The sequence below is a fragment of the Diabrotica undecimpunctata genome, chromosome 8 (genome assembly GCF_040954645.1).
Source record: "Diabrotica undecimpunctata isolate CICGRU chromosome 8, icDiaUnde3, whole genome shotgun sequence".
In the NCBI taxonomy this organism is placed as follows: Eukaryota; Metazoa; Arthropoda; class Insecta; order Coleoptera; family Chrysomelidae; genus Diabrotica; species Diabrotica undecimpunctata.
Genome location: NC_092810.1, coordinates 815065 through 841224, shown reverse-complemented (window position 1 = coordinate 841224; position 26160 = coordinate 815065). Strand labels below are relative to the sequence as shown.

The 26160-nt window shown below is 33.9% G+C and overlaps 4 protein-coding genes across 5 annotated transcripts in view; 2 read left to right on the top strand and 2 right to left on the bottom strand.

The window, feature by feature from the left end:
* Nucleotides 1–282: 282 nt before the first annotated feature.
* On the bottom strand, nt 283–1246 carry RpLP1 (Ribosomal protein LP1). The gene is made up of 2 exons (XM_072541782.1): nt 1048–1246; nt 283–609 (listed from the first exon to the last, which is right to left on the bottom strand). Exons 1-2 carry the CDS (start codon nt 1117–1119, stop codon nt 343–345), a joined length of 339 nt encoding a protein of 112 aa, XP_072397883.1. The 5' UTR covers nt 1120–1246; the 3' UTR covers nt 283–342.
* A 332-nt stretch (nt 1247–1578) lies between these two features.
* Nucleotides 1579–3664, top strand: LOC140448673 (growth hormone-regulated TBC protein 1-A-like). 2 transcript variants are annotated; one of them, XM_072541779.1, is made up of 5 exons: nt 1579–1933; nt 2285–2613; nt 2671–3023; nt 3152–3352; nt 3471–3664. In XM_072541779.1, exons 1-5 carry the CDS (start codon nt 1914–1916, stop codon nt 3540–3542), a joined length of 975 nt encoding a protein of 324 aa, XP_072397880.1. In that variant the 5' UTR covers nt 1579–1913; the 3' UTR covers nt 3543–3664. The 2 variants fall into 2 exon arrangements, with proteins under 2 accessions (XP_072397880.1, XP_072397881.1); XM_072541780.1 differs by lacking the exon at nt 1579–1933 and adding an exon at nt 1968–2108.
* Nucleotides 3540–4192, bottom strand: LOC140448674 (mitochondrial import inner membrane translocase subunit TIM14). Its single transcript, XM_072541781.1, has 2 exons — nt 4063–4192; nt 3540–4008 (listed from the first exon to the last, which is right to left on the bottom strand). Exons 1-2 carry the CDS (start codon nt 4063–4065, stop codon nt 3652–3654), a joined length of 360 nt encoding a protein of 119 aa, XP_072397882.1. The 5' UTR covers nt 4066–4192; the 3' UTR covers nt 3540–3651.
* A 415-nt stretch (nt 4193–4607) lies between these two features.
* Nucleotides 4608–26160, top strand: part of LOC140448670 (endonuclease/exonuclease/phosphatase family domain-containing protein 1-like) — a 38857-nt gene continuing 17304 nt past the window's right edge. Inside the window, exons 1-2 of the mRNA XM_072541778.1 lie at nt 4608–5488; nt 24353–24756. Of these exons, the coding sequence (XP_072397879.1) occupies nt 4943–5488; nt 24353–24756 (950 nt within the window). The 5' untranslated portion in view covers nt 4608–4942. The remainder of the gene's footprint in view (nt 5489–24352; nt 24757–26160) is intronic.

Here is a 26160-nt window from a genome sequence, read left to right as displayed (position 1 = left end):
TTAGTTTGTTAACATTCTATTGGATTTTTATTAATTATAAATCACATGCTATTTCCCAATTTATTAAAAAATCATGGCAACACAGTCAAGCGCCAACATTTTGTTCTATGAACTTTAATTGACAGCTCAATTATAGCTATCTTCAATGGGACCAAATGTGAAAATTGTCCATATATTGAAACAAATATTAATCTCACATAGAGCCATATTTAACTGTATCAAACATTATTTTTGTCAAGTTTCCTTAGAGTACATCCAAAACCGAGAAATGAAATCCAAACATAAAAATAAAAAATAACTTTATTTCCTTAAGTCATTTACTTAAAAAACACTTGTACTTTTCTAGTCGAAGAGTCCAAGACCCATATCGTCATCAGACTCTTCAGGTTCAGACTCCTTCTTTTCTTCCTTGGCAGGGGCTGCTGCAGCGGCAGCGGCGGGGGCAGCTGCTGAGGCACCACCTGCTGGAGCAGCTCCACCTACTCCAGATCCAATGTTGGTGATTAGATCCTTGATGTTGATTCCCTCAAGAGCCTTGGCGAAAAGACCGGGCCAGTAAGGTTCTACCTCTACATTGGCAGCCTTTAAGATGGTCTGGATTTTCTCACCCTATAACCAAAACAAAATGCTTTAGTTTTTAAAAGGTAGATGTATTAAAAATGTATTAGAAAGAATCACTACACATGTTTTTGTTATGGTTTGTCTCTGATTTTCCTTTGGTGGTTTCAGATTTATGCTGAGCCACCATACACTAAAAAAGACATTGCTGTTCCCTCAGCTAGCACACCTCTCTCTATATCGAAAATAGACGAGGCCGGCTTATAAGTGAGGGGTAATAAAAACATTTCCTAACCTCAACAACGATTTTCATTCACATAATCATGTTTTGAATGAAACAATAAAAAATACCTAGAAAAACGCAATTATATCGTATTCTATTGCTACTACATTGCATTTAACGTGGTGGATGGGTATTTATTAATGAAATTTTAATGGATGAAAAGTGAACTACGCACTTATAAAAATATATAAATAAAAATTACTTACAGTTACGGCGATATCATCATCGGCCAAGATGAGGGCTGAGTAAACGCAGGCAAGTTCAGCGCTGGTAGACATGATTTATTTGTTATATTTCGTGCAAGTTGCCAACTAGGCCTTAGCTCAACGAGAACAAGCACACGTCTTGTTGATTTTGAAAAGAAAGAGGAAGGAGGAAGCTAAACTTTCCTACACATGACAAGCATCAATGACAAGCAGGTCTACCAACAGTCACAATTATCAGTCTCACCAATACATTAATGTAAAGTAATAAAGTAACTAAAGATTGAAAATTAAAGTAAGTTTGCACAAAGTGGTAAATTTGAAAATTTGAACGATAATCTGGATGCTTTCTACTTTGTATAAAGTTGATTTTGTTTCTTCTTAATTTCATGTTATCGGCTGAATCACAACGTTTCACTTATTTATTACTTATGTAGCATATATTTATCTTTGATATTGTCGTATTATCCGAATTACAAATACCGTACGGTTTTTGGTTCTCAATGGGAAACGCCCTTAGCTATATGGAAATTAGAGGTATTTCCCGAAAATTTGGGTGATTTGTAATTTCCGTTGAATACCAATGTAGAATGTGCCGTGGGGTAGTAAAATATGAAAGAAAACTGGCTGTGCGACGAATAACAATTTTTGAATGAGTCATATGTATCAAAATAAATATACAGCCTTTTATTAAGTTAATCTAGATGTACAATTTCTTTTATAAATCAATTGAAGAGTGTTGTGTTTCGAGTTGACCCAGAAAATTGATAATTTAACTTACTTAACAGTAATTATAACAGAAAAATGATTCATCTATTGTTTCTGTCAGTAGTTTGTGAAATAAGATGCTGATACAATGAAGTCAAGTCATGGCTAAATCCACATTCAGGTGTTTATATTTGTATTAATATTTTCATTGATTAACTATAAATAGGAAATGTATTTTGGAAAAACCTGCACGACTTATCTTTGCTTTGGGTTTTGATCGAGGATATTAAATGTACTGTTATAAAATCGATTTTAGTTTGAATAGAAAAATACTTTGCAAGAATGGTCGTTCATAAGTAATTAATTTGTTTAGGAAGTTTTTTTAGACATTTTGCCATGCTCTCAGCAGTATTAAACAAATCGATTCCATTTCTAATCTTCTTCAAGCAATTTAAAAAAGAAATTTTAATAAATTAACAAAATTTTTGATTTATTGTTTGTGTCAGTTATTGTAGATAATTATATTTTTTAGTAAAGTGGATGAATATGGTTTTGAACGTCCAGAAAATTTCAACTATGATGTTTATGATAATTTTATGTCCGGGTACATTAGAGTTTTGACGAGAAGGGCACAAAGATGGAGCACTGTAAAAGGTGACATATACAGAAAACCAAATGTGCTAAAAAGATTCATAAGGAAAGGAATACCAGGCAATCAGAGGACTGCTGTGTGGATGAGAGTGTCTGGAGCTGAGAATTTGAGAAATTCCACAAACTTGAGTTATGGTGCCTTGAAAAAAAATATTGATAATCAGCATATTATTGACACTATACAGATAGACTTACCCAGAACATTTCCAGGTAAAATTTCTATCATTAATAGATTAATCACTCTTACTACTCCTTTTTTTTTTTTAGAAAATATATACTTCAGCAATCATGAATACCTCCCAAAAGAGTTGTTCAATGTACTAGCCACATTTGCACACCAAAACAAAGAAGTCAGCTACTGTCAAGGTCTCAACTATATAGCGGGACTCTTGCTATTGGCTACCAAAGATGAGGAAGCTTCTTTTTGGTTGCTGAAAGCCTTAGTTGAGAATATTCTACCTCAGTACTACATTGTGACAATGACTGGCCTTCTGACTGATCTCGATGTTCTTGACGAATTAATTCTTAAGTATGAGCCCTTAGTACACAGACATATCCATAATGTGGGCATGCCTTGGGCCATGGGTACTACCAAGTGGTTTATTTGTCTTTATTCAGAGGTGAGTAAGATAGTTCAGGTAGAGTTATTATCTATAATTTTTAAGAAATGATCAGCAAATAGAACAAATTGGATAGTAGAAGGATAGTCCCAGAAGGTATTCAATTTTTGATATTTCGAATGTTTTAGGTACTGCCTGCTGAAACTGTGTTCAGGATATGGGATTGTCTATTTAATGAAGGATCTAAAATTCTATTCAGAGTAGCATTAGCTCTCATAAGGTTGCACAAAGATCAGATTTTACAAACCAGTGAACTGGGGGAACTGATTGGGTGCTTTAGAGACATGCGAAACCATGAGACTGTTATAAACTGTCATCTGTTTATGCAAGTAAGCTACCTACTGCTTCATATAAAGTTTTCATTTCCAATGTTGTTCAAAATAATATTTAAGCCAGCACTTTTAGCTTGTAAATTAAGAGATATTTTATCATTTTCTTTTGTTGTAGGAGGTGTTTCGACTATCTGGAAACTTATCAAATGCTACCATTTCTAGATTAAGGCAAAAATACAAGAAGTGAACAAAAGAAAACAAATTTTGACTTTATTATGCACACAAATCTAGTCTATTCTATGTAAAATCTTTATTAAGCTTTTTATCTATATACAATTTGAATTTAATAAACTATTTTAATTTCTAGAATGTTTTTCTAAAAAGTCTTTGGCTTCATTAATCTTTGATGCTATATAGGGAGATCCTCCTCTATCTGGATGATTTACTGCCATCACTTTCTTGAAGGCATCCTTCACTTTTATTTTATTTGCACTGGGACTAATACCTAGAATTAAAGCCGCTTCTCTCCTATTCATCTTTTGATCGAACCCTCCTTTGTAGTATTTAGAGTTAGCAACTGAGGCAGAATCGAACTTAGGGAGGTTTTTCATTGCTTCGTTAAAGGTTTTGGCAGCATTGGGCATTTGCCTGAGTGCATAACGACCTGCAAATCCAACGGCTGCCAAACCAAGTCCTGCTAATATTATTCCATTCTGAAAATTATTTATTTAGAAAATATTCGATGTTAAATATTTACGTTTTTTTACCATTTTTCACCAGAATTTTTCAAAATTACATATTATTTCAATAAAATACTATTTGACATTGACATATGTGTCAAACTCTTCTTCTTTGAAATCAACTTTTTTGATTATGGATTTTAGAAACAAATATCCATTTGTAATTTTATATTAAATTATTTAACCTTACAAGATACTTTCTGACATTTATTTTTAGAAGTTTAAAATGTATTGTAAATCAAAAATTCATGACATGGGTTATACTACTTGTTTTAAATAAATTTTGTATTGTAGGAATTAGTTGTAGTATACAAAGATATTACAGACAAAATATTAATTTAGGACAAATAAATTTTGTGTAATGTGTAATTTAATTAAAAATATATAATTAAAACAAAATTTAAGACTGACTTAAAAATATGTTTCAAGTATATTTCTATTTTATGCAATTATATTTACTCGTTAGTGTATTATTAGTCGTCTATAATGCAGGTGCTATTTTGGCCTAAGTTTTAATGTGAATCTAACCAATATTGTTAAACATATGATTCTGACATTTGCGTCAGAATGATTGTCCTTGTTGCCCGATATTTATATAAAATAAATTAAATGAATTGAGTATGATATGTCTAAATTTACCTATATTGATACGTACGGAATAGTTTCTATTTATAGCTAATGTCGGAATTCGAAAGTAAATTTTAAGGCCAGCAGAATAAACGTTGATCAAATGGTCAGTTGTACTTAAATGAGCGTGACATATTCAATTTTCACTGTTGCACCTTGTACTTTGAATTTAAATTTTTATCACAGTTTATACAATGAGATAATTTCGTGTTGAAATCGACAATGGTTAGTAGTAGTGGTGATTTATCTTCCGTGATAGATAGTCGATAGTAAAGTTCTAATGGTGCAAAATGCGATAACAATGGGACAAAATTCCAGCTTACCGAAAGGTAGAAGGAAGTCCTTGCGATCATTCATCAAAAGATCTGACTCGAAGGCCAACTCTTTGAGCCACACTTTCACCTTAAACGAAAATGACGATAGAGTAGACAGATTGAATATTAACATTGCAAGTGAAGAAGAATTAATGACATTAGATGGAGTTAATAGAGAAATAGCCAAAAGTATAGTGGATCATAGGAGAGCCATAGGTCGATTTCGTAAAGTTGAGGACTTGGCAGTTGTCAGGGGCATTGGTGCTGATAAATTACAGAAATTGAGACCAGAAATTTGTGTTTCGTCAAGGAGAAGCCAAAGCTATACTTCCTCTAGAGCTCAAAGTTATGACAGTTTGAGAAGTTCGGAATCTAGACTGACTCTGAAGTCTAATAGGCTTGTTAATGTTAATAAAGCTAGTGTTTTTGAGTTGCAAAATGTTATTGGGGTGACACAGGAGATTGCCGCTGCTATTGTACATTACAGAAACAAGAAGGGGGCCTTCAAACATGTAAGTACCATTAATTTATGTGTATGTAGAATTAGAGACTTTTGTTGTAATGTAAATACTATATTTACCAAGGTTTTTTTACATAATAAACATTTATTGGAATTATAATAATATTCAATAAATTTTGGCATTTCTTGGGTTCATTATTTTTAGTATTCTGCAGCTGTACTATATATTAAGTTATATAAAAATCAAATATAACAAATCATGTTTTGCATTCAGATGAAATAAAGCTCAAATAATAGTTGTTGCCATATACTTACTTTGATATTATTGCCAGTATATTACTTAGCTTTAATTATGACCTTGCAAGTTAGTTAATAGTGAACATGATTTTCATCAATTACACAATTTTTCCAATTAACTACATTTGAAACATAAATACAGAAATAGATAAGATAGATAAAGCAAGGTCTCTAAGTAATTCTTTGGATAAGAACTGAATATCACCAGGCAAGATATTAAAGATATTAAAAAGAAAAAATGGAAGAAGCAATTGGGGAAGATAGATAGGATTTGTAAAAGAAATATACAAAGAGCCAAACTTTCACAAAGCCATGGAAAATATAAGTTCAAGTTTCAACTATGAGAAACTAAGAAGCATATAGTTTTTGCACATTTTTTTTGTAATTAAATAAAAAGGCTGATAAGTCTGGTCAAGTCCTTTAGACTTAACAGGACCTGGTACAGCAGTAAAGAATAATTTGAATATAAGATGGAAGAAAACCCCCAAGAAAATAATGGATAAAATTCAAAAACACACCAGAATTTGTAAAAAAATTTTCATTTATGGTCTATTAATATATTTTTCTTTAGTATAATATATTTTCCTCTTTTTAACACTCCATATCCAATATGTAATATGGGTGCTAAAATTACTTTGAACCTTGTGAACCATAAACATAATGTACATATTTTAATTTTATGGCCCATTTCCTTTTAAAAGTTATTTAAATATTTATCATTTTGTACATAAATGTTGTTGTCATATAATTAAGTCCAAATTCATTGCTGAATTCTACAAAAGTGATGTAATTGTTGTGACAAGACTACTGTATTTAGATCTAAACAAAATGTGTAATTGATTTTGATATTTCCATATAGCCTTTATATGAGTTGCTATTTTCATTTAAGCAGTATGTTATTTTAATTAAAAATTATTACAGACTTTAAAAGAAATTAGATAAACCTATTGCCTTAGATTACTGTGTACATCCATGTTACTGACATATTTAGGGGTAGAGGAAGGGTAGATGTTTATAATAGTCTTTTATAAAAGTTTCATATTCTAAAAAAATAAATATCAGCTTTATAATCTCACACAAAGTCTTGTGTGTGACATAGAGGTGGCGGAACTATTATAGCAATAAATTTGTCTGTTGTAGTTGTAGTTGGTACTTTATCAAAACAATTTATCTAAAGTACCAACATTCAACTGTAACCAGTCATAATATGGGCTAAATCAGACCATTATTGTAGAATTTATAGTGATTTGAGTAATAGGACATTTGAAATTTTCTCAATAATGAAAAAATCCAAAATTTGTGTGTCAATAAGCTTTTCAGTGGGAAAAAACGACTGTTCAAACAAGCAATGGTATGATAAGTGCACTTTCAAACACGATTGTACAGAGACAGATGTTGCTGAATATTATAGTGGCCCAAATTTGACAATTGTTCTGGAAAACAAAGAAATATCCATAAAATCGTTTTGATTCAATGTAAATTAAAGTTCCGTATGATAACAAAAGAGTTGAAGATGTCTGAAGGCAATTTATATTCTATGTTGCATATCATAGCTGTATTAAAGATGGATATTGCCTATAGTTGATATGCACAAGTTGACTAGTATATAAATTGTTGGGAATGGAAGAACCAACATCAATATTATATAGAGTTACTGGCTCAACAAGTCAATGAAGAGAAACAACTGATGAAATAGACTGGGGAAGGTCGAGTCTCAATACTAGAGCATTGACTACTGATGATGATATTTTTTTTATTTGTAGGTACATATTTATTCTTCAATATACACTTTTTTTATTCCTGTAACAGTTTATGTGATTTATTTGTTTTTCAAAACAGAGTTCGTATATTTTATCATGTATTTATTTTTCTATAAGATTGTGTGATCTTCTGGAAGCAATCTCTTGTATCTTACTGCTGTAGAATTTAGTAAGTTGATTGTTATATCTCTAAAACGTAATAAACATTTGATTTTTTACGTTTATCTAAAAGGTTTCGAATAAGTGGTCTGCGTTAGTAACAGTTTGGATTGTTGCCATTGTTTGTATTTTCGAAAACAGCTTGTTTACTGTTTGGCATACAATCGCAATAAAAAATAGCTTGTGTTCGATTGTATTTTCGTAAAAAAGCACATGAGCTAATTTTGTGATAGGAAACGTGACTAACGAATTAGTGGGAAAATACACGAAATCTAACATGGAATTTTGTATTACTGGAAAAACTATTTTCAATAATATATTTATTCACGGAATTTTACAGGAATTAAAAAAAATTACGACAGTTTGAAGGAAATTTAGTTGTCAAAACCATAATATTTTGTGCAAGTAATTGCCCTATTTTTTTCTTTTCTTAGTTTTGACAATTTATTGTGAATATTTGCCGATTTTTTCTCATTCTCACGTCTTTCGTTGATCCAATGTGTACCAGGTTTCCTTTAATTTGCAATATAGAGCACAAAAGATGAAGAAATGTAGAAGAAACCCTTCCAAAGTGAATTCAATTTGAAAGATTATCACTTATAAACAAATAGTATATTTCGGTATTGGATTAATTAAATTCAAAAAACTTTTTTTTTCTAGAAAATTCTATATAAACTACAAATTTTTACGATATTATTTCAGAAGAAATCCATAAACAAGTTTATGATGGGAGTGCAAAATTAAATTTTATTGATTAATCTTCAAATCTTGTTTTGTTGAGCAATTTTTCCGTCTAGACATTAAAGGACGAAAAACATCCACTTGTGGCTCTCAAGTTCGTCTGTGATTACGGTAAAATTAAAATATTCGTCGATTTTACAGGGTAGTCAACTTGTGCCTCAGAGTATATCTCTGTTTTCAGCACTCTGCATCGCTTTTTCAAATGTACGCAGGGTTCCATGAAGTCATAAGAATACAAGTCTATTTTCTTGAATGTACCGACATATATATATCACCAATTTCTTTTCTTTGAATGCCATCTATGAAGAGAACTTTCAACCTTGTCCTCGTACACGTTGCAATACAAAAAAAACCCATTTCACGATGTCAATTGTATTCGTGCATGATTATCTAATAATTTATTCGCGTGGATTATGTTTAATTCATGTCATTACTGGCTTACCGAAATGTTGTAATTATTATGTTCAAAAAATGTGATGGTAATGGTAATAAATTTTTCATGGTCGAGAATAAAAAAAAAATCGATTATAACTTTGATCCGCAACAATTAACACGTACGTTGTGGTTTTTTTCTTGTTTTTAGTCGTATTTTTCTTCAGAGTCACACAATAGGGATGTTCACTAATTTTTAAATATAAATTAAATTCATTTAAATTCAATAGATTATGAAATATATAAAAATATAGTAAACATGAAATTGTTTAAAAATATATATTTTTTTAAGATAAATCAATTCTTAATTTTAATTTTGATGGAGGCTAGAAAAACGGCTCCTCGCAGCGAGGCTACGGCGTGTGACGTCAGCAGTCGTATCGACAACTTGTTGTGTATACGTATTTACGAAGTGTAACCAGTTCTTTAAGTATTTATACAGTGATAATGAAGCCAAATAAGTGGTGTTTGCTACAAAGAGAGGGAAAAACTAGAAAAGACAGTTATTATGCAAGTTAGAAAAAAAATAAATGCAAATATCTGTATCTCGGAAGGAATCAACACTATGTTCATTTTTAAAACTTTACAGGAGAGCAGTTTTAAACTTTTTTTCACCAAAAAGTATTATTGCTGCAGCTATTTATTGAGATATCGAAACAATATTTTAATAGAACATTCTGTTTATTGTTATTTACATAATACATTTGTTATAATGAAAAACAAATTTGTTCCTGTCTTTTTTAACCCTTTTAACGGACATGGTGTTGTATCCATCTAATAAAGTTATTGTACTGTAAGAATTAGTATGGGGTATTCAATAAAAACTACAATCCTATTTGACTTTTACTGATAAAATTTATTTAACCATACAATTTACCTTTACAAATACAAATAATACATCTGTGTATTTAACCAAAATGGCATTTTAGGTACAAACCACTCAGTTATCCTCAAGTAAGTCTCCTTCTGGATAGTCACTATTAGTATTACTAGTAGGTATGCTTTAAGTTCTGATAAAAATCATGGCAAAATGTAGGAACATATGACAGTAATGCCAATAGATAGTTATACTTTTGTTGTGATATAAGTATTGGACTTTGTGATACCAGTTGCAAATCTTTTGGCAATGTAAGGTGTCGCCTTCGAAACCTAACAAGGTCAATCTCCTGGTTTTCGTCATGAAAATTACTTTTTAAAAACAGAGTTCCAATGCTGTTTTATTTAACTTGCAGTTAAACACAGTTTGACAGAAGAACTTGTTGTTTGTTAGTGTCTCTTTTCTATTAATCAAATGCGGATTTTAAGATGTTTTGACATCATACAAAGACCTTAAATTTTTAAAATCTTCTAGTTCCATATTATGTACGGTATATTTCATTGAGGTTTGTCTGACTAACTGCTGCCAGTCCCAGGGCGTGTAAATAGAAATGTTAAGTTTTTCTCTTTCTTACTTTTTAAACAAATATTAATGCTATCATTTTTATTCTGGCCGTAACATTTGTAAGACCATAGTATGATTTCTTCTATTTTACTGTCAGGAATGACGGTATCTGCCCATTTTAGTAATGCAGATCTTATTTCATTTCCACTACGAATAGTTTATCAGAACTTTTGTCTATATCAAACTGATCTTCGTTATCAAAACTCAAGGCATCTTTAATAATATGCTCTTCATTTAAAACATCATTGCTTGGTGTATTATTTGATTCTGAAATTAAACAAGGCGTATAATATTGGTTGTAAAACCAACTTTTGAGGTTATGCTTTTTAATAATTTAAAAATAATGAGCAAAAAGGTAGCTTACCTGTAAGTGCAGTAGAAAAATTGGCAGAACTTTTTAGTAGGTACTTCAAGAATCTTTCTCCTACGAAAATTATGGTTCATTGTTCTTATTATTAGTAACAAACCATTGTAAACACACCATAAATGGCAAAAGTATTATTAGATCACTAACAGTCTACCTCTCATCATAGAGATATGCGCGGTGGTAATTCACATGCTTAGAGGGACAAAACATCAAGTCCATATGGTGTTTTATCCCTGTAAGTAAAAATGGCCTTGGTGTTCTTTTAAAGGTCACTTTCTTTATCAGCAAATGGTTTAGGACCTAGTGGTCTATTCCTTTAAATAAAGTTATAAAAGTTAATTATTAATCTGTAAAAGTGTCACAATTGAAAAAATGGACATAGTGTTGTATCCCTCCGAGGTACAGATATAAAAACCTGTGGTTTGACAATTTTAAGTGAATATGGTGTTAAATTGTTTGGAACTGTAATAAAAATCTTCTCAGAATTGTTTTTAGATGTATTTAGACACCCAGGAACAAAACACCACTTATTTGGCTTCATTATCGGTGATTAAATACTTAAAGAACTGGTCACACTTCGTAAATACGTATACAAAATAAGTTGTCGATACGACTGCTGACGTCACACACCGTAGCCTCGCTGCGAGGAGCCGTTTTTCTAGCCTCCATCAGAATTTAAATTAAGAATTGATTTATCTTAAGAAATATATATTTTTAAACAATTTTATGTTTGCTATGTTTTTATATATGTTATAACCTATTGTATTTAACAATATTTAAAAATTAGTGAACATCCCTATTAGTCGCATATGCCAGTGTTGTTTTCGGCTTTTTACGAGTAATTTTATTTCCTTTTAACCTGTATAGAAAAAATATTGTCTATTGTAAAATAAAATTGATTTTAATTACTTCTAGAGTATTCTTTCATCTTTTTCTCTCTTATTTGGAGCCATCAACGATGTTTCTCTCGCCAAATATGAAAAGTTTTAGATACAGTATATTAAAATGAGTACTTTTAAGAAGGAGATAATAAATTACTTATAAATATAAAAAGTAGCAAAAGGATGTGGAGTTATTGCGTTGCGATTACCACCTTATCATCAAGTACTTACCCCCGTTGAACTAATCGTCATAATCCTTTGTGGATTTCAGAGCAGATTTTGTTGATTTCTGAGACTTTAATATTTTTAAGTTTTTGTGTGGCATTTGACACTTCTTCTCTTGTTGGTACTTCAATCTGTAGTTGCTGATGTATGTTTTGTTGATTTTCTATGCTGTCGCTTTCTTCAACATAATCTAAATTGAGATGGTGGCTGAAACGTTGTGTTCATCTATTAAGAACTGAGTTTATATCAAGTTGAACTTCACCGTTAATATCTGTTTGTGTAAAACATACAAAACTTAAATGTAGCGACTGTCCACAAACTTACATCGGTCAAACTGGGGAACTTTTAACAAACGTATAACAGAACATAAAAGGGCTTTCAATAGTAGAAAAACAGATTCTCCATATGCACTTCACCTTCTAGACCATAATCATTCTTCTAATGACGAATTTCAAATTCTTCACATTCAGAATAAAGACCTTAAGTTATCTGTATTAGAATACATGGAAATTATGAAATTGAAAAATGCAGATATAATTCTGAATGACCAACTTGAGACAAACAGTTTTCCACTTATCTATTTATTCAGTTGAAGATTAGAAAGTGTAACATGTACCAAACATAGATCACTTGGGAAAGGCACTCTGGCCGAAACAGCTGTAGTAATAATAAATTTTGTGGAAGTGTTGAAAACAAATGTTTTCAGTGTTTTATTGTTAAATTCATGATAATACAGTTTTGAAGGCAGAATATTACAACGGTGTTTAAACAGGACCACTCAAAGCAAAAAATATTATAAATATGTATCAATAACTGTTTGTCCTAGTTTTGTAAAATAATTTATAAACATAATATGAAAACGGCGAAAAACTTGCAAATGCATAAGTCCAGTCCAGATGGAATGGCCCAGGAATCCTGGAAACAAAGAACTACAATATCTATTCCATCACTTAATATCTATTGATTATATCATTTGTCGAATAAGACTTAAACGAAAGTTTGTTAATGTTACCATTACTTGTATTCACACACCAACCTAAGAGAAAGAGGACGATGAAAAAGACATGTTCTATGAGACACTTGACCGGGAGTACGATACGAGTACGAGTACGAGTGCCCAAAAAACGATGTTTAAATATTAGCAGGAAACTTTGATGCCAAAGTCAGAAGAGAGAATCTTTTGACTTATGACTGAGACTCATAAACTTTGCTATGACCAATGTGATGCTATGATCGCAACGCGCGAATGCGATTTATCAAAAACTTGTTCAAAATTTGTAGCACTGTAATTGGGTACATTTTCCATAATTTCCTGAAGGCACTGGAATGAATCGAGTTGTTTTTTGCCAAGTGAGGTCGACCATAAATCGATTTTTCTTAGAAACGCCTTAATTTTATGTGTGGCTGTAATTATATTAATGTCGCGACCTTGTAAATTACTGTTCAAAATATTTAATTGCTCGAAAATATCAGCAAGGAAACCTAGTTTCAGAAGCCAAATAGGATCGGAAAATTGATTTTCATATGGGGACTTCTCATCTTTCAAATACATTAAAAGCTCTGCTCTTAAGTGAAATACTCTTTTTAAGACGTTGCCCCTTGAAAGCCACCTTACTTCGGTGTGATAGAGAAGATTTTCAAATAAAGCACCCATGTCTTCGCAAATTTTTCTAAAAATACGGGTCTGCAAAGCTTTTCCTTTAATGGAATTTACAACTTTAATGATGGTTTTCATAACACAGTCCATTTCAGGAGGTAAAGCTTTGGACGCAAGAGCTTCTCGATGTAAAAAACAATGTCTCCATTTGGCATTATTTCTTGTAATTTGACGACAAGACCAGATTTATGTTCTGTCATAGCTTTAGCGCCATCTGTGCATATAGCAATACATTTACCCCAGTCAATATCATATTTACTTGTACGTTTCACAAAAGTGTCGAGTAAACATTTTCCAGTGGTATTGGTCTCCAATGGGGAACAAAATAAAATATCTTCTTGAATGCCATTATTTGTATCATATCTTACAAACGTAATGAATTGGGCAGTTAGATATATCTGTGGATTCGTCCATTTGAAGAGAGAAGTACGTGCATTTATTAAGATTTTCCACAACTTGCGCTTGAATATCTTCTGCCATATCACTAATTCTTCTTTGGATAGTATTATTTGACAGAGGTATTGTATTTAATTTTGCAGCCTCTCTTTCCCCACACATTATATGTACCATTTCAACAGCTGCTGGAAAAATCAGATTTTCAGCAATTGTGTGCGGATTACTAGTTTTGGCAACACGATAAGCAACTTTATAACTTGCTAATAATGCTTTTTCATTAGTAGTGGTTGCCAAGGGACAACTGTCTTGCTGTTTGCGAAGGACGTTCAGCTTTCTTTCAAAGAATTCTACGGGCTTGTCTTTTTTATCTGGATGTTTGCTATTTAAATGTCGAAGTAACTTTGATGGCTTCATGCTTTCTTTTGACAAGACTTGTTCACAAATAACACATTGTGGTTTATTGAAAATAACGGTAAAACCATATTTAAGATATTCATCAATGTAGAATCTGTTTTTCTTTTTATTGCTGCTACTGCCACTTTCAGACGTAGATGGTTCTGCACTTCTTTTTAAAAACTTATCCATAATTTATAATTTATCGTAGACGTAAATACGTAAACGGGAATACGTAAGTCGTAAAATATTTACTCATTACTCAACGCCGCGTTCGCCACCATAGGCTGTTTGGATTCGAACTGAGGTTTCGTTGCGCATCGCCGCTTATATAAAGCCAAAACGAGGCTACGAGAACGTTCCAGAGTGCCATCTAGTAGCGAGCGCTTTCGCGATTATCATGGAAGAGTTTTGCGATGTAGACACAAGCTAATATGTCGCGGTGTACAATGTGCAGTCGACTTCTTATTATTTATTTTTATTGTAAATGCTATTCTGGCAGAAGTACCTACTACTAATTACTAGTGGGACAGATCGCAATCATTAAAATAATTGTATTAAAATAAAATAATTGTTTTTGATTTAAACTTAAACAGTAAAGTAAAATTAAATTTGAGAAACCATCAGATAATTGTAAATTAGGCACGCTATTTCTGTCAAATAATATTGAATAAATGAGTGGGGGGAAATTGGGGGGGTCGCGAACAAATTTTTTAGCAAAAAGGGGTCGCGGTTTAGATAAGTTTGGGAAACTCTGTTCTAGATTTATCCTTCTAAGAATTATGACGTATCAAAGATGGGCAATTTCGTTACAATAGTAAAATAAACAGGTTGACTTGTTTTCTTGTTTATCGACACGATATAAATAGATATAAATAGTCAAAAAAACGAATAGAAATATGGACCAGTTTTTTTAAGCTTTTGTATGAATTTCTTTCAGAAATTCGAAGTAATTTATCATGCAGCCTATTTCCTTTAATTTCTGGAAACTCTTTGTTTTTGTTTTGGTTTTATGTAATTTTAGAAGGCTACAGGAAGGTTTTTCAAGGCAAATAATGTCTTTTTTTTATGCAATTTTTTTTATACGCGCTTTTCTGTGGAACGTATCCACCGCATAAAACGAGACCTTACTGTATTTACAAATCGAGTATAATTTCCAAAGTAACTTTAAATCTTTCAGAAATTCTCTTGTATTTTCCTCGTATTAATTCGTTTTTTCCGTTATCTACAAATATAATTGATTTTGTAGGTAGTTGTTTTTTTTTAAGTATAATTTGCTTTTGCTTTTATCTCTTTTTTAATCGCCGTCATAATGGATGTAATATCTGAAACTAAAAATAAAAAACTCCGTCGTGCAAGTTCAAGTGCAACCACAACCACGCACCGAAACAAATCGTTACATATTTATATTAGTTCTCATGCGCCGCCCGTGTACCTATATCGGGGTTAACAAGAGCAATCTCCACGTTAACAAACCAATTAGACGTTACTATAAATAAGTACGTCGACTTTATCTGGATTTTGTTGTCGAAACAATGCCAAGGTTTTCATAATCTGTTATGGCGTTTACAGTACGATATAAACTGAGATTCGAATCGACTTTGGCTAGACAAAATACTTATTACTTTAATGAACAGGTGTAGAAACTAAAACAGGTGATTACCAACGAATATTTTAAATAGGGACGACAATAATTACCGGAATGGTGCATTATGGTATTCAGAGATGATGTCAGGCACTTCTTCCATAGCGCAATCTTCTTCTTCTTCTTCATGTGCAATCTCCTCTAAGAAGGTTGGCAACCATCATGGCAATTCGCACTTTCGATACCGCTGCTCTAAAGAGGTCAGCAGAAGTGCAATTAAACCAAGCTCTCAAATTGTTTAACCCGGAGATGCGTCTTCTTCCGCGACTCCTTCTACCCTGTATTCTTCCTTGCATTATTAATTGCAACAAGTTATAACGCTCGCCCCTCATGACATGTCCCAGATATTGCAGTTTTCTGATTTTAATATTTTATAGCGCAATCTAAGACGGTTTAATAGAGGAGACAGAGAGATCCATCCATCCATCCATCCAATGGCGCTACAGCCCAAATCGGGCCTTGGCCTCCTTCAACAGGCTTCTCCAATCATCTCTATTTACCGCTGTTCTTTTCCATGAACGCGTTCCCAGGCAGTTCCTGGCATCCTCATCGACTTCATCTTCCCATCTCTTTTTAGGTCTTCCAGTAGGTCTTTTTCCCTGCATTCTTGCATTTAATAATTTTCTGGGGATTCTATTCTCATGCATGCGGACCACGTGCCCTGCTCATCGTAATCTCTGCAGTTTAGTATGTTGTGCTAGAGTTGGTTCGCTATATTGCTCGTATATTTCTCTATTATACCTAATTCGCCAGTTGTTGTTTTCACTTATTGGGCCCAGGATCCTACGTAATATTTTTCTTTCAAACACATCTAATGTATTGGCAGATTTCTGTGTCACCACCCATGTTTCACAACCATAACTTACTATGGGCCAGATTATTGTTTTATAGACCCGGAGTTTTGTTTTCCGGTGTACGTCTCGCGATTTGAATATGTGGCCCATCGCGAAATAGGCTTTATTTGCCAGCACAAGCCTTCCATTTATTTCCGGTTCTTCTTCATTGCTTGCGACCAGATCCATTCCTAGGTATGTGAATCTACTTACATGTTCTATATCGTCAATAAACTGTTGTTGCACCGGTCTATTTGATCTGGTTTGTATGAGTAGTTTTGTTTTATTTGTATTTATTGCTAGCCCTACTGCTTCTCTGTTTCAACTCAACGTAGGTTTCTTCCGCTGCATTCACTGTTCTGCTCATTATGTTTATGTCATCTGCGTATGCTGCTAATTGGGTAGACTTGTTTGTAAGTATGTTATTTCCTCTCACCGTCAACCGTCTAATTACATATTCCAGAACAAGATTAAAGAGCGTTGGAGCTAGTCCGTCGCCTTGTTTCGTTATCGTAAACGCATCAGTGATCTGTCCCTGAATACATAGGTACCTGTGCTTCTGTTTCTGTCATTGTCATTTGCACTAGTCGTAATAATTTTGATGGTATGCCAAATTCTTTCAATATATTAGGTAGAATTGTTCTATCTATTGAATCATAGGCTTGTTTAAAATCTACAAAGAGATTGTAAACGTCCATGTCATATTCCCATGCTTTGGCTAGTATTCGTTTAACTGTAAATAGTTGGTCAATGGTAGATCTATTTTGCCTAAACCCTGCTTGATATTCCCCGATGATTTTTTCCGTGAGAGGTTGTAGTCTTCGATTAATGATGTTTGTGAGTATTTTGTATCCCGAACAAAGTAAAGAGATGCCTCTATAATTCTGACACAACAGTTTGTCTCCTTTTTTATGAATAGGGCAGATTATACTTTTCTTCCATTGTTGGGGAATTTCTTCTTCTATCCATATCTCTCGTATTAGCTGGTGCATCTGTTGTGTCAAATTCCTTCCCCCTTGCTTGAGTAGTTCTGCCGGTATTTTCTACAGTTCTACAGACAAAGAGATCATCATCATTATTCTGGCTTAACAACCCTGCGTGGGTCATAGCCTTTTCAAGAATTTCTCTCCAGTCGTCCCTATCCACCGCAGCCAAACACGTATTCTCTGCCAAACACGTATTCCCATATTTCTCATGTCTATATCAATGTTATCAAATAACCTTGTTCTGGGTCTTCCTCTTCTTTTCTGACCAATGGGTCTATCAAGGAGCGTTTTTCCAGCTGGATTATTGCATTATCCAGCCGCATTACATGCCCTATCCACGTCAGACGTCCTACCTTAATATGTTGTACGATATCTGGTTCCTAGTATATTCTATAAAGTTCGAAGTTGTATCGTCTTCTCCACACTCAATTGTCATTCACTGTTCCATAAGATCCTAACATGTTTTCATTATTTTTTGTTAGGAGGAGATTGAGTCCAAAATGGCATCTGTTGGACGTGCTAATTCTGCGGTTTATCTCTGCGATAGTGTTATATTCAGTGTTAAGGAGTACTCCCAGGTATTCAAATTCGTTTACTGCTTCGATGACGTTGTTTTCTCTAATAAGTTGCCGTAGGATTTGTGGTTGCGTGCTTATTTTCATATACTTCGTTTTGTTGGTGTTTATTATTAAACCCATTTTTGTAGCTGATTCTTTTAATGCTACATACGCCTCTCGTACAGCGTTTTCCTTTCTCCCAACAATATTGATATCATCAGCATAGGCCAGGATTTGTACTGATTTATTATATATTGAACCAGTGGTTGTGATTTGTGACATACGTAATACATTTTCCAGAGCCAGATTGAACAGTATACAGGAGAGTCTCCCTGGCGCAGCTCGTTATTTGTTTTAAAAGGTTGAGACAGTTCCCCCTGAATTCGTACTCTACATTCAACTTTTTCAAGAGTTAGTTTTGTTAAATTTATAAACTGATTTGGTATTCCTAGCTCTTTCATTGCTTTGAACATTTCTCTTCTATTCACAGAGTCGTAGGCTGCTTTGTAGTCTATAAGTATGAGATGAGTATCAATGCCATATTCCAGTGTTTTTTCCAAAATTTGTTTCAGGGTTGCAATCTGATGAATTGTCGATTTACCACCTCTGAAACCAGCTTGGTATTTTCCTACTATCGTTCTGCATATGGTGCCATACGGTGATATAGTACTGTGGAAAATATTTTATACGCTGTATTTAGCAGCGTAATTCCAATCATTGGGGAGGGATTTATGTATCCATATTTCTTTTATAACCTGCTGTAATGCCATTATGGCATCATGGCCACCTTCTTTATAAAGTTCAGCCGGGAGATTATCTATTTCGGGTGATTTGTTTCTGACTAGCTTTTTAATTGCATCTTTAACTTCAAGAATCGTTGGTGGTTCCTCTTCCCTCTCGTCTGTTCCCCAACCCCACTTTCTGGACTTAATTTCATTTTGTACCCTCTTTTGTTCGGTCAGGTGTAGCAGATCGTCGTTTCTGATGGTGTTAGGCCAGAATATACGAACAATTCTTCGTAGACATTTGTTAACAAAGACCTGCAGTTTGTCTGTGAGGGTGTTTGTCACTTTCCAGGTTTCACATCCGTAGAGTAGAACAGACATGACATTTGATCGGACTATTCGGATCTTTGTCCTTGTAGTATACTCGCCAGATCTCCAAACAGGGTTGAGCGTGCTGAAAACTTGTTGAGCTTTTCGTATCCTCATACGAATATCGTCTTCTGTACCTCCGTTTTCTGTTATGACACTTCCAAGATACGTAAAGTTTTCCACATTTTCAATCTGCATATTGTCGATAGTAAATAGCGTGTTGTTCCTTGCATTTATTCTCATGGACTGGGTTTTACTAATATTGATTTTCAAACCTATTTTATTGGCTTCAGTGGAAAGTGTTTCCAATTGGTAAGCTAGATCTTGGAACCTTTGACCTAATAGACAGATATCGTCCGCGTATTCTAGATCGCTTAGGCGTGTGGTTAACGTCCATTGTATCCCTCTTGTGTCGGAGTCTAGTTTGGAGAGAACATAGTCTATAGCTATGTTAAAAAGAAACGGAGAAAGCACGCATCCCTGTCTAACTCCAGTAAGTACGTTTAATTCGTCACTGTTGATACCATTGTGTGTCACGCTGCATTTCGCATCAGTATATAGTGACTTTATAATAGAAATTTCTTTCTCTTTCGTCTTCCACGTTTTCTTCTTCTTCCTCTATATTAAGTGCCTGGTTAAAGTATTCCACCCATTTCTTTTCTGTTGATGTTAACTTTCTTATATAATGCTCTGAATTCTTTCTCTCTGTTGAGGTTTTCTATATATTTACGTTCCTCATGTAGGTGGTTTCGTTTTTTTCTTTTGTGTATCCTCTTTTCTTCTCTTCTTTTTGTCTGGTAATTCTCTACAGTTGTTCTAGTTCGTCGGGTAAACATCTTTCTGTAGGCTTCATTTTTTTCTTTTGTTGCATTCTTGCATTCATCGTCAAACCAATGATTTTTACGGACACAAATTTCTGTTCCTATTTCCTCTTTGTATATACAAAGAGATTATGGTACATATTAAATCGACGAAAATGACACAAACGTGAATGTTATCTTTGATTGGATCGGACAATTGATGAAAGTTTTTGTTGGAAGGCAAATATTGTCTTTATCCCTCCTGATTTAAGAATTTTGTCGATTTTGTCAGTGAGACCTTTGATGTAAGGAAGAAAAGCTTTCGTATGATAAGGGTCTGAGTCATTGATGTCTGTGGATGCTTCTATTGATGTGATTTTCGCGGTAACTCTTATGGATGAGGGTTTGTTTTTAACTAGAGAACTCAGCGGGTCTACTTGCATCATCGCAAAAGCGTATTAATGACTGAAATAATTTGTGAAGGGGGGTGATGAGAGTTGGCATGCAAGTAACGATTGGTATGGGTAGCTTTTCGATAAACAGAGTGATGAAAACCTTAGGATTGGTTTTTCTTTATGATAAACGAGATATATTATGTATATTTTCTTTATGATATATCGAGAAACGGTAGGGATGATTGATACTAGGATGTATACCATTCAAATGGGTTTGAGAAGACACCAAAGCATCCCTGCCGTGTGGCCAAATGACGAATGTATCGTCAACAGATCGTAGGCAACATGTGAGTTAGAGCATTGATGTGGATAGTGCTCGGGTTTCGAAGTCTCCCATAAAGATATTAGCAATTACTGGATATAGTGGGAAAACGCATCGAGGCATCATTTACGAGCCCCTTCTAATATCAGTTAGCTCAACGTTAGATCAATCGGTAAAAGAGATTCTTCTAAAATATTCAAATATTTGTCCGTGTTTACAATCCCATCGATAAAATGTAACTTTCCCACACCTTTAAACAACATACTACCCCACATCATGACATATGCAGGAAATTTGACTTTTCTCTTCAGACAGTCGGGATGAAAAGGCTTTATTTTTCCTGCGAATGACGCGACTCCTACCAACACACATTTCAAATCTGGATTTATCACTCCATTGTATTTAATCCCATTCCGACTGAGTCCAATCTTTATGCTCTTTTGACCATCTTAGTCTATTTTTCTTTTGTTGTAATGTTAAAAGTGGCTTTTCCTTACCGAACCTGTAGTTTTCTATCTTCGGACTTTATTTCTTACACTATAGCGTGACAATTTCAACATATTCGTGATTTCCGAATTGGATTTTCCAGAATTAAAAAATCTAATAATGATTGAACAAATTTTCTAATCGATGGCTTTACCTCGACCCATTGTACAATCCACCAACGGCAAAAAGCTTTACAATTCTACAAAATACATTTTGACATTAGTTGACAATATTATTGTTTTGATGTCATTTTTCCATAGATACCTCTGGATTTAACGTAATTATAAAAAAATCAACGTATGTTGACAGAAGTGAATGCATAGCCAGGGTTTAGTGAATTTTTTTTATTGTTAAAAATAAATAAAAAACCATAAGGATAATGTTTTTAATAAATATTAATAAAAATGCCATATTAATTAATATTTGAACTTATAAAAACATGCAGAGTATAATTTGTTTATGGTAATCGACTTAAACTGCAAATTCCATAGGTGGGCCAACTGACATGCGAAGTGGCTCGTATAGAGAAAAGCCATAAAAGGAAAAAATGGAGAAATATTATAAATAAAGACGAATCCCATAATCAATTCATCAAATCGCTTTTGATAAAATCGATCACAATTACAGACGAAACTTCAAGAAAAAAATAATTCCTTGGGTATTTTCGAGTACTTGGTTGAATAAATTTGCTGATATCGTATCTCGTTGTTGGTACGCAGGCTATTTAAATACTCTCACTTTTGTTTCATTAGTTTCAAGATGCTGGTGCGTGATTTACCTATTTTATCTACATATTTATCAATAATATACAGATTTTAATTAAAAAAAAAAACATTTATAAATTCGTAGAATATATCGATGATTCGGTAGCTTCGAGGTTATAAGGTCGTCTATGCTCTCGTTGGACGTGTCAATCAATTACTTCAAAAGTCAATTGCAGATATTGATACCAATTGGGTCAAGCATTGAACCGCGAATCGCTAATTTTTTGGGTTTTTGTTTGGAGGATTCGTTCAAAATGTTTTTTGTCGGGCTGTGATTTTGTTTAATTTTTATAAAGAGAAAATATGTTATAAGATGCAAGATCTTTGGTGCAATAGCACTTAGAGTTTATCAGATATTCGCTTCCACAATAATTATTACAAAACATATTGAATAAAAGGAAACACGGAAAGATATCGCCCAATTTAAAAACATTAATATACATATAATGATATTCGCTAGGTTTGGAAAATTTGTTGTTGATAAAACGTTGTTTTATCAAAATAAAGTAATTCGACGAGGTGCGGTAAGCATGTTTCATGTTAATTTGCAGTGTATTTCAAATAAAGTCGATTTGATCAATGCTTTTCTTGCGGATCAAAATTTATATGACGTCATACGTTTTTCGGAGTATTGGCAAAGTAAAGAAAATTTAAAATTAATTAGCATCTCCGGCTTTTCATTAGCTAATTTCTTTTTTAGGTTAAAAAAGAAACAAGGCGGAGTTGCAATTTATATAAAAGACAATCTTATGTATTCTTCTCTTAATCCAAATGAATATAAGGTGGAGCAAAGTTTAGTTGTGTGCAATTTATGTACGAGGCATGTTTTTTAAATAAGTACCGTTTTGCGATTCCCCCGCCGCAGCGCTACGGTCGGCGTTCCGCGCATGAGCGCTGGTTACCTACATCTCTTGTCTACTGACGCCATTACAGTCTGATTCTTCATTGTATACTTGTTTACTCCAGTGTTTAAGATGCCTCCAACAATCGTGAGTCACGCTGATTGTGAAGTACGGGCTGTTATACGATTTCTTAGTGTTAAAGGCGTAAAACCGATCGATATTCATCGTGAGATCGTTGAAGTTTACGGGCAAAACATTATGAGTGATGGAATGGTAAGGAAATGGGTGAGAGCATTTAAAGATGGCTGCACAAATGTGCATGATGAAGAACGGAGTGGGCGTCCTTCGGTCGTTAATGAAAATTTGGTGCAGAAAGTGGACGAAAAGGTGAGAGAAAACAGACGCTTTACAATTTCATCATCGTCTGCCTGCTTTCCTCAGTATTCTCGTAGTGTTTTGTATCGCATTGTTACCGAGAACTTGAATTACCGGAAATTGTGTTCACGTTGGGTTCCAAAAATGTTGACGGATTTGCACAAAACCCAACGTTTAGGCAGTGCATTGACTTTCCTTGAGCGGTACCACAGTGAAGGTGAAGATTTTTTAGACCAAATTGTTACTGGTTACGAAAAGTGGGTGGCCTACGTCACACCAGAATCGAAACAACAATCCATGGAATGGCGACATTCATCATCACCCAAAAGAGTGAAGTTTAAGCAAACAATTTCTGCCCGGAAAATCATGTGCACAGTTTTTTGGGACAGAAAAGGAGTATTGCTAGTGGAGTTTCTGCCTCGTAATGAGACAATCAATGCAGCGTCTTATTGTGAGACATTGAAAAATCTGCGTCGTGCAATCCAGAACAAAAGACGTAGCAAGTTGAGTAAGGGTATCGTTTTGCTGCATGACAATGCCCGTCCACATGTGGCTAATCAAACCAAAGATCTCATCAAATCATTTAAATGGGAAACTCTAGATCATCCTCCATACAGCCCTGATCTGGCGCCCAGCGACTACCATTTGTTTCAGCACTTGAAGAAACACCTGGGCTGTCAGCGTCTTCAAGACGATAACGAAGTCAAAATATTTGTGATGCAGTGGTTAACAAGTCAGGTGGCAGAATTTTATCAGGAGGGTATTCAAAAACTGGTGCCACGTTATGACAAGTGCCTCAATATTCACGGAAATTATGTAAAAAAGTAGATTAAGGTACAGGCTTTCATGTAAAAATAAAATTATTGCCATATCTTTGCACGTCTTTTTTTAATTCCAAAACGGTACTTACTTAAAAAACACGCCTCGTACCTTCAATACAAACCAATATTTTAACAGTATACAGATCGGGCGAGGGTGACTTTGACTTGATTTTGTTGAATTTTGAGAATGTCCTAACTGTCAAATTGATCATACATACTCGACTCTACTACTAATCGTTTTTTCTAGGTAGACGATCTTATAAAAGTAAAATGCTTAGACAACCTGCGATTAGCCACCATCGGCAGATACCTAACAACGGAAGACGATGACGAAGTGTTCGACATCGATGAAAACCGGCCCAGCATCCTCACCAACGGCTACACCATGCCCAATCAGTCCAACAACAAACCCAACGGTATGCCTCAAAGACTGGCTATCAGGAACGGACTGAGCACGTCCAGTGCCATAGATATATTCGAATTGCTGTCGGCGTACTCACCCAGGCCGGTCGTAAGGGAGGTTTTTAACTTCACAAGAAACGACGAACCCGCCGTTAGGGTGGCTTCTTGGAATCTGCACGAATTCGCCTACGAGAAGGCCGGGAATCTGGGTGTCAAGGAGGTCATTTGCAGGACGATTTTAGAGAACGGGTAAGTTATTTTTTTTTTGATATTTTCAAACAGAGAAAGCGTAAAGTGATTACGGCCCATTCAGGCCGTGTAAATAATTGATTTATATTGGGGTTTCGAATGTTTTTTTGTATTTTTAAAAAATACTAACGCTGGGAAACATTTGATGTTAATTACTGAAGAACGCTTGCAGCTTTTTCTTTCAAAGGTCAAACGAACTCAAATTGTGTTTTTTTTAATCCACATTTTAACTTGGACACACATATAGAAATTGCATGGCACAAAATCCGGTAAATAAGGCGGACACTATATCAATAAACTGTATATACTCACTTAGACAATTACTTAACGTATCCACTAGATGAAGAACCAATAACTTGTACTTCCACCGGTTCTTCACTGTTACTTTTCCTTCATGTAGTTCGGTAATACTGTGAAGCTAGTAACGTCGTTTAATAATTAGACACTGGAGAAGATGCGTAATTCCGAGAATATACAAAACAAACATATTTCCTGTTGATTTTGATTTGTTTTTCTTTGATAGTTCTCGGTGTAATTGGCTTCTCCATCTGAATTTACGCTTCGTTTCAAGTAGTGTTGTGTCAATCGTTCATTTAATGAGGGCTGAATCAATCAGTCAGCGACTCTGAAAACGATCGAATCATTTGGATCGGCGTCGAAGAAGAAGAAGAAGAAATGAGAGCTGCTGAGACCACATCCAGGTTTTACCAGTTCAAGGAGGCATCCACAATTACCAAAAAAGCAGCTCAGATTATTAAGGACATTACAGAAAAACTTTATTTTTCGGAAAGTTTATTTTTACATGATATGTTTTACTTCTTAATTTTTTTTATCCTAAATGCAGCTGTAATAAAATTTTGCCTCGTTAAAATTTCATTTTTTTCTACTTCTTTTATAACGTCACTCTGATATAGCGTTATTTTTTTACTGGACCCTTCAATGGCGCTATAACCAAGTTCCACTGTATGCGAAGATAATATCTTTTTAGGTAATTGTATTAAAATAGATTAGATAAAGAGATTATGGTCTGACGTTCGTGGACAAAAACGACGATACAACCGCACAAATATTATTCTTATATAAGTATATAGTTAATATATATAGGTAATACATATTTCAGCTAAAAATACTTATACATACCGTATATTCTTTGTCGCGTTATTTCCTCCTCATTTTATCGATTTGCATCCTGTTGGGAACTCGGTATTGTTAAATTTTGATGACGTCTAGACAATACTTGTTTTTATATCCTTAAAAATAGACTAACAATACAGTCCGTAAAAAATGTATTGGTCGGAAATTTGTGCACGAATTTGCAGATTATCCAAAAATATGATTCTGGTTTTTGCATAAGATTTAGCTGTTAAGGTTCTTTGCAGATGTTCTTTCTGATATAAGCAATTT

Excerpts from the sequence above, each read along its gene's own strand:
- LOC140448673 (XM_072541779.1), top strand. The coding sequence starts at position 1,914 with ATGGCTAAATCCACATTCAG. Across the intron at positions 2,614-2,670 it reads CTTACCCAGAACATTTCCAG|AAAATATATACTTCAGCAAT; the intron begins GTAAAATTTCTA and ends TTTTTTTTTTAG. Across the intron at positions 3,353-3,470 it reads ACTGTCATCTGTTTATGCAA|GAGGTGTTTCGACTATCTGG; the intron begins GTAAGCTACCTA and ends CTTTTGTTGTAG.
- RpLP1 (XM_072541782.1), bottom strand. The coding sequence starts at position 1,119 with ATGTCTACCAGCGCTGAACTTGCCTGCGTTTACTCAGCCCTCATCTTG. Across the intron at positions 610-1,047 it reads ATGATGATATCGCCGTAACT|GGTGAGAAAATCCAGACCAT; the intron begins GTAAGTAATTTT and ends TTTTGGTTATAG.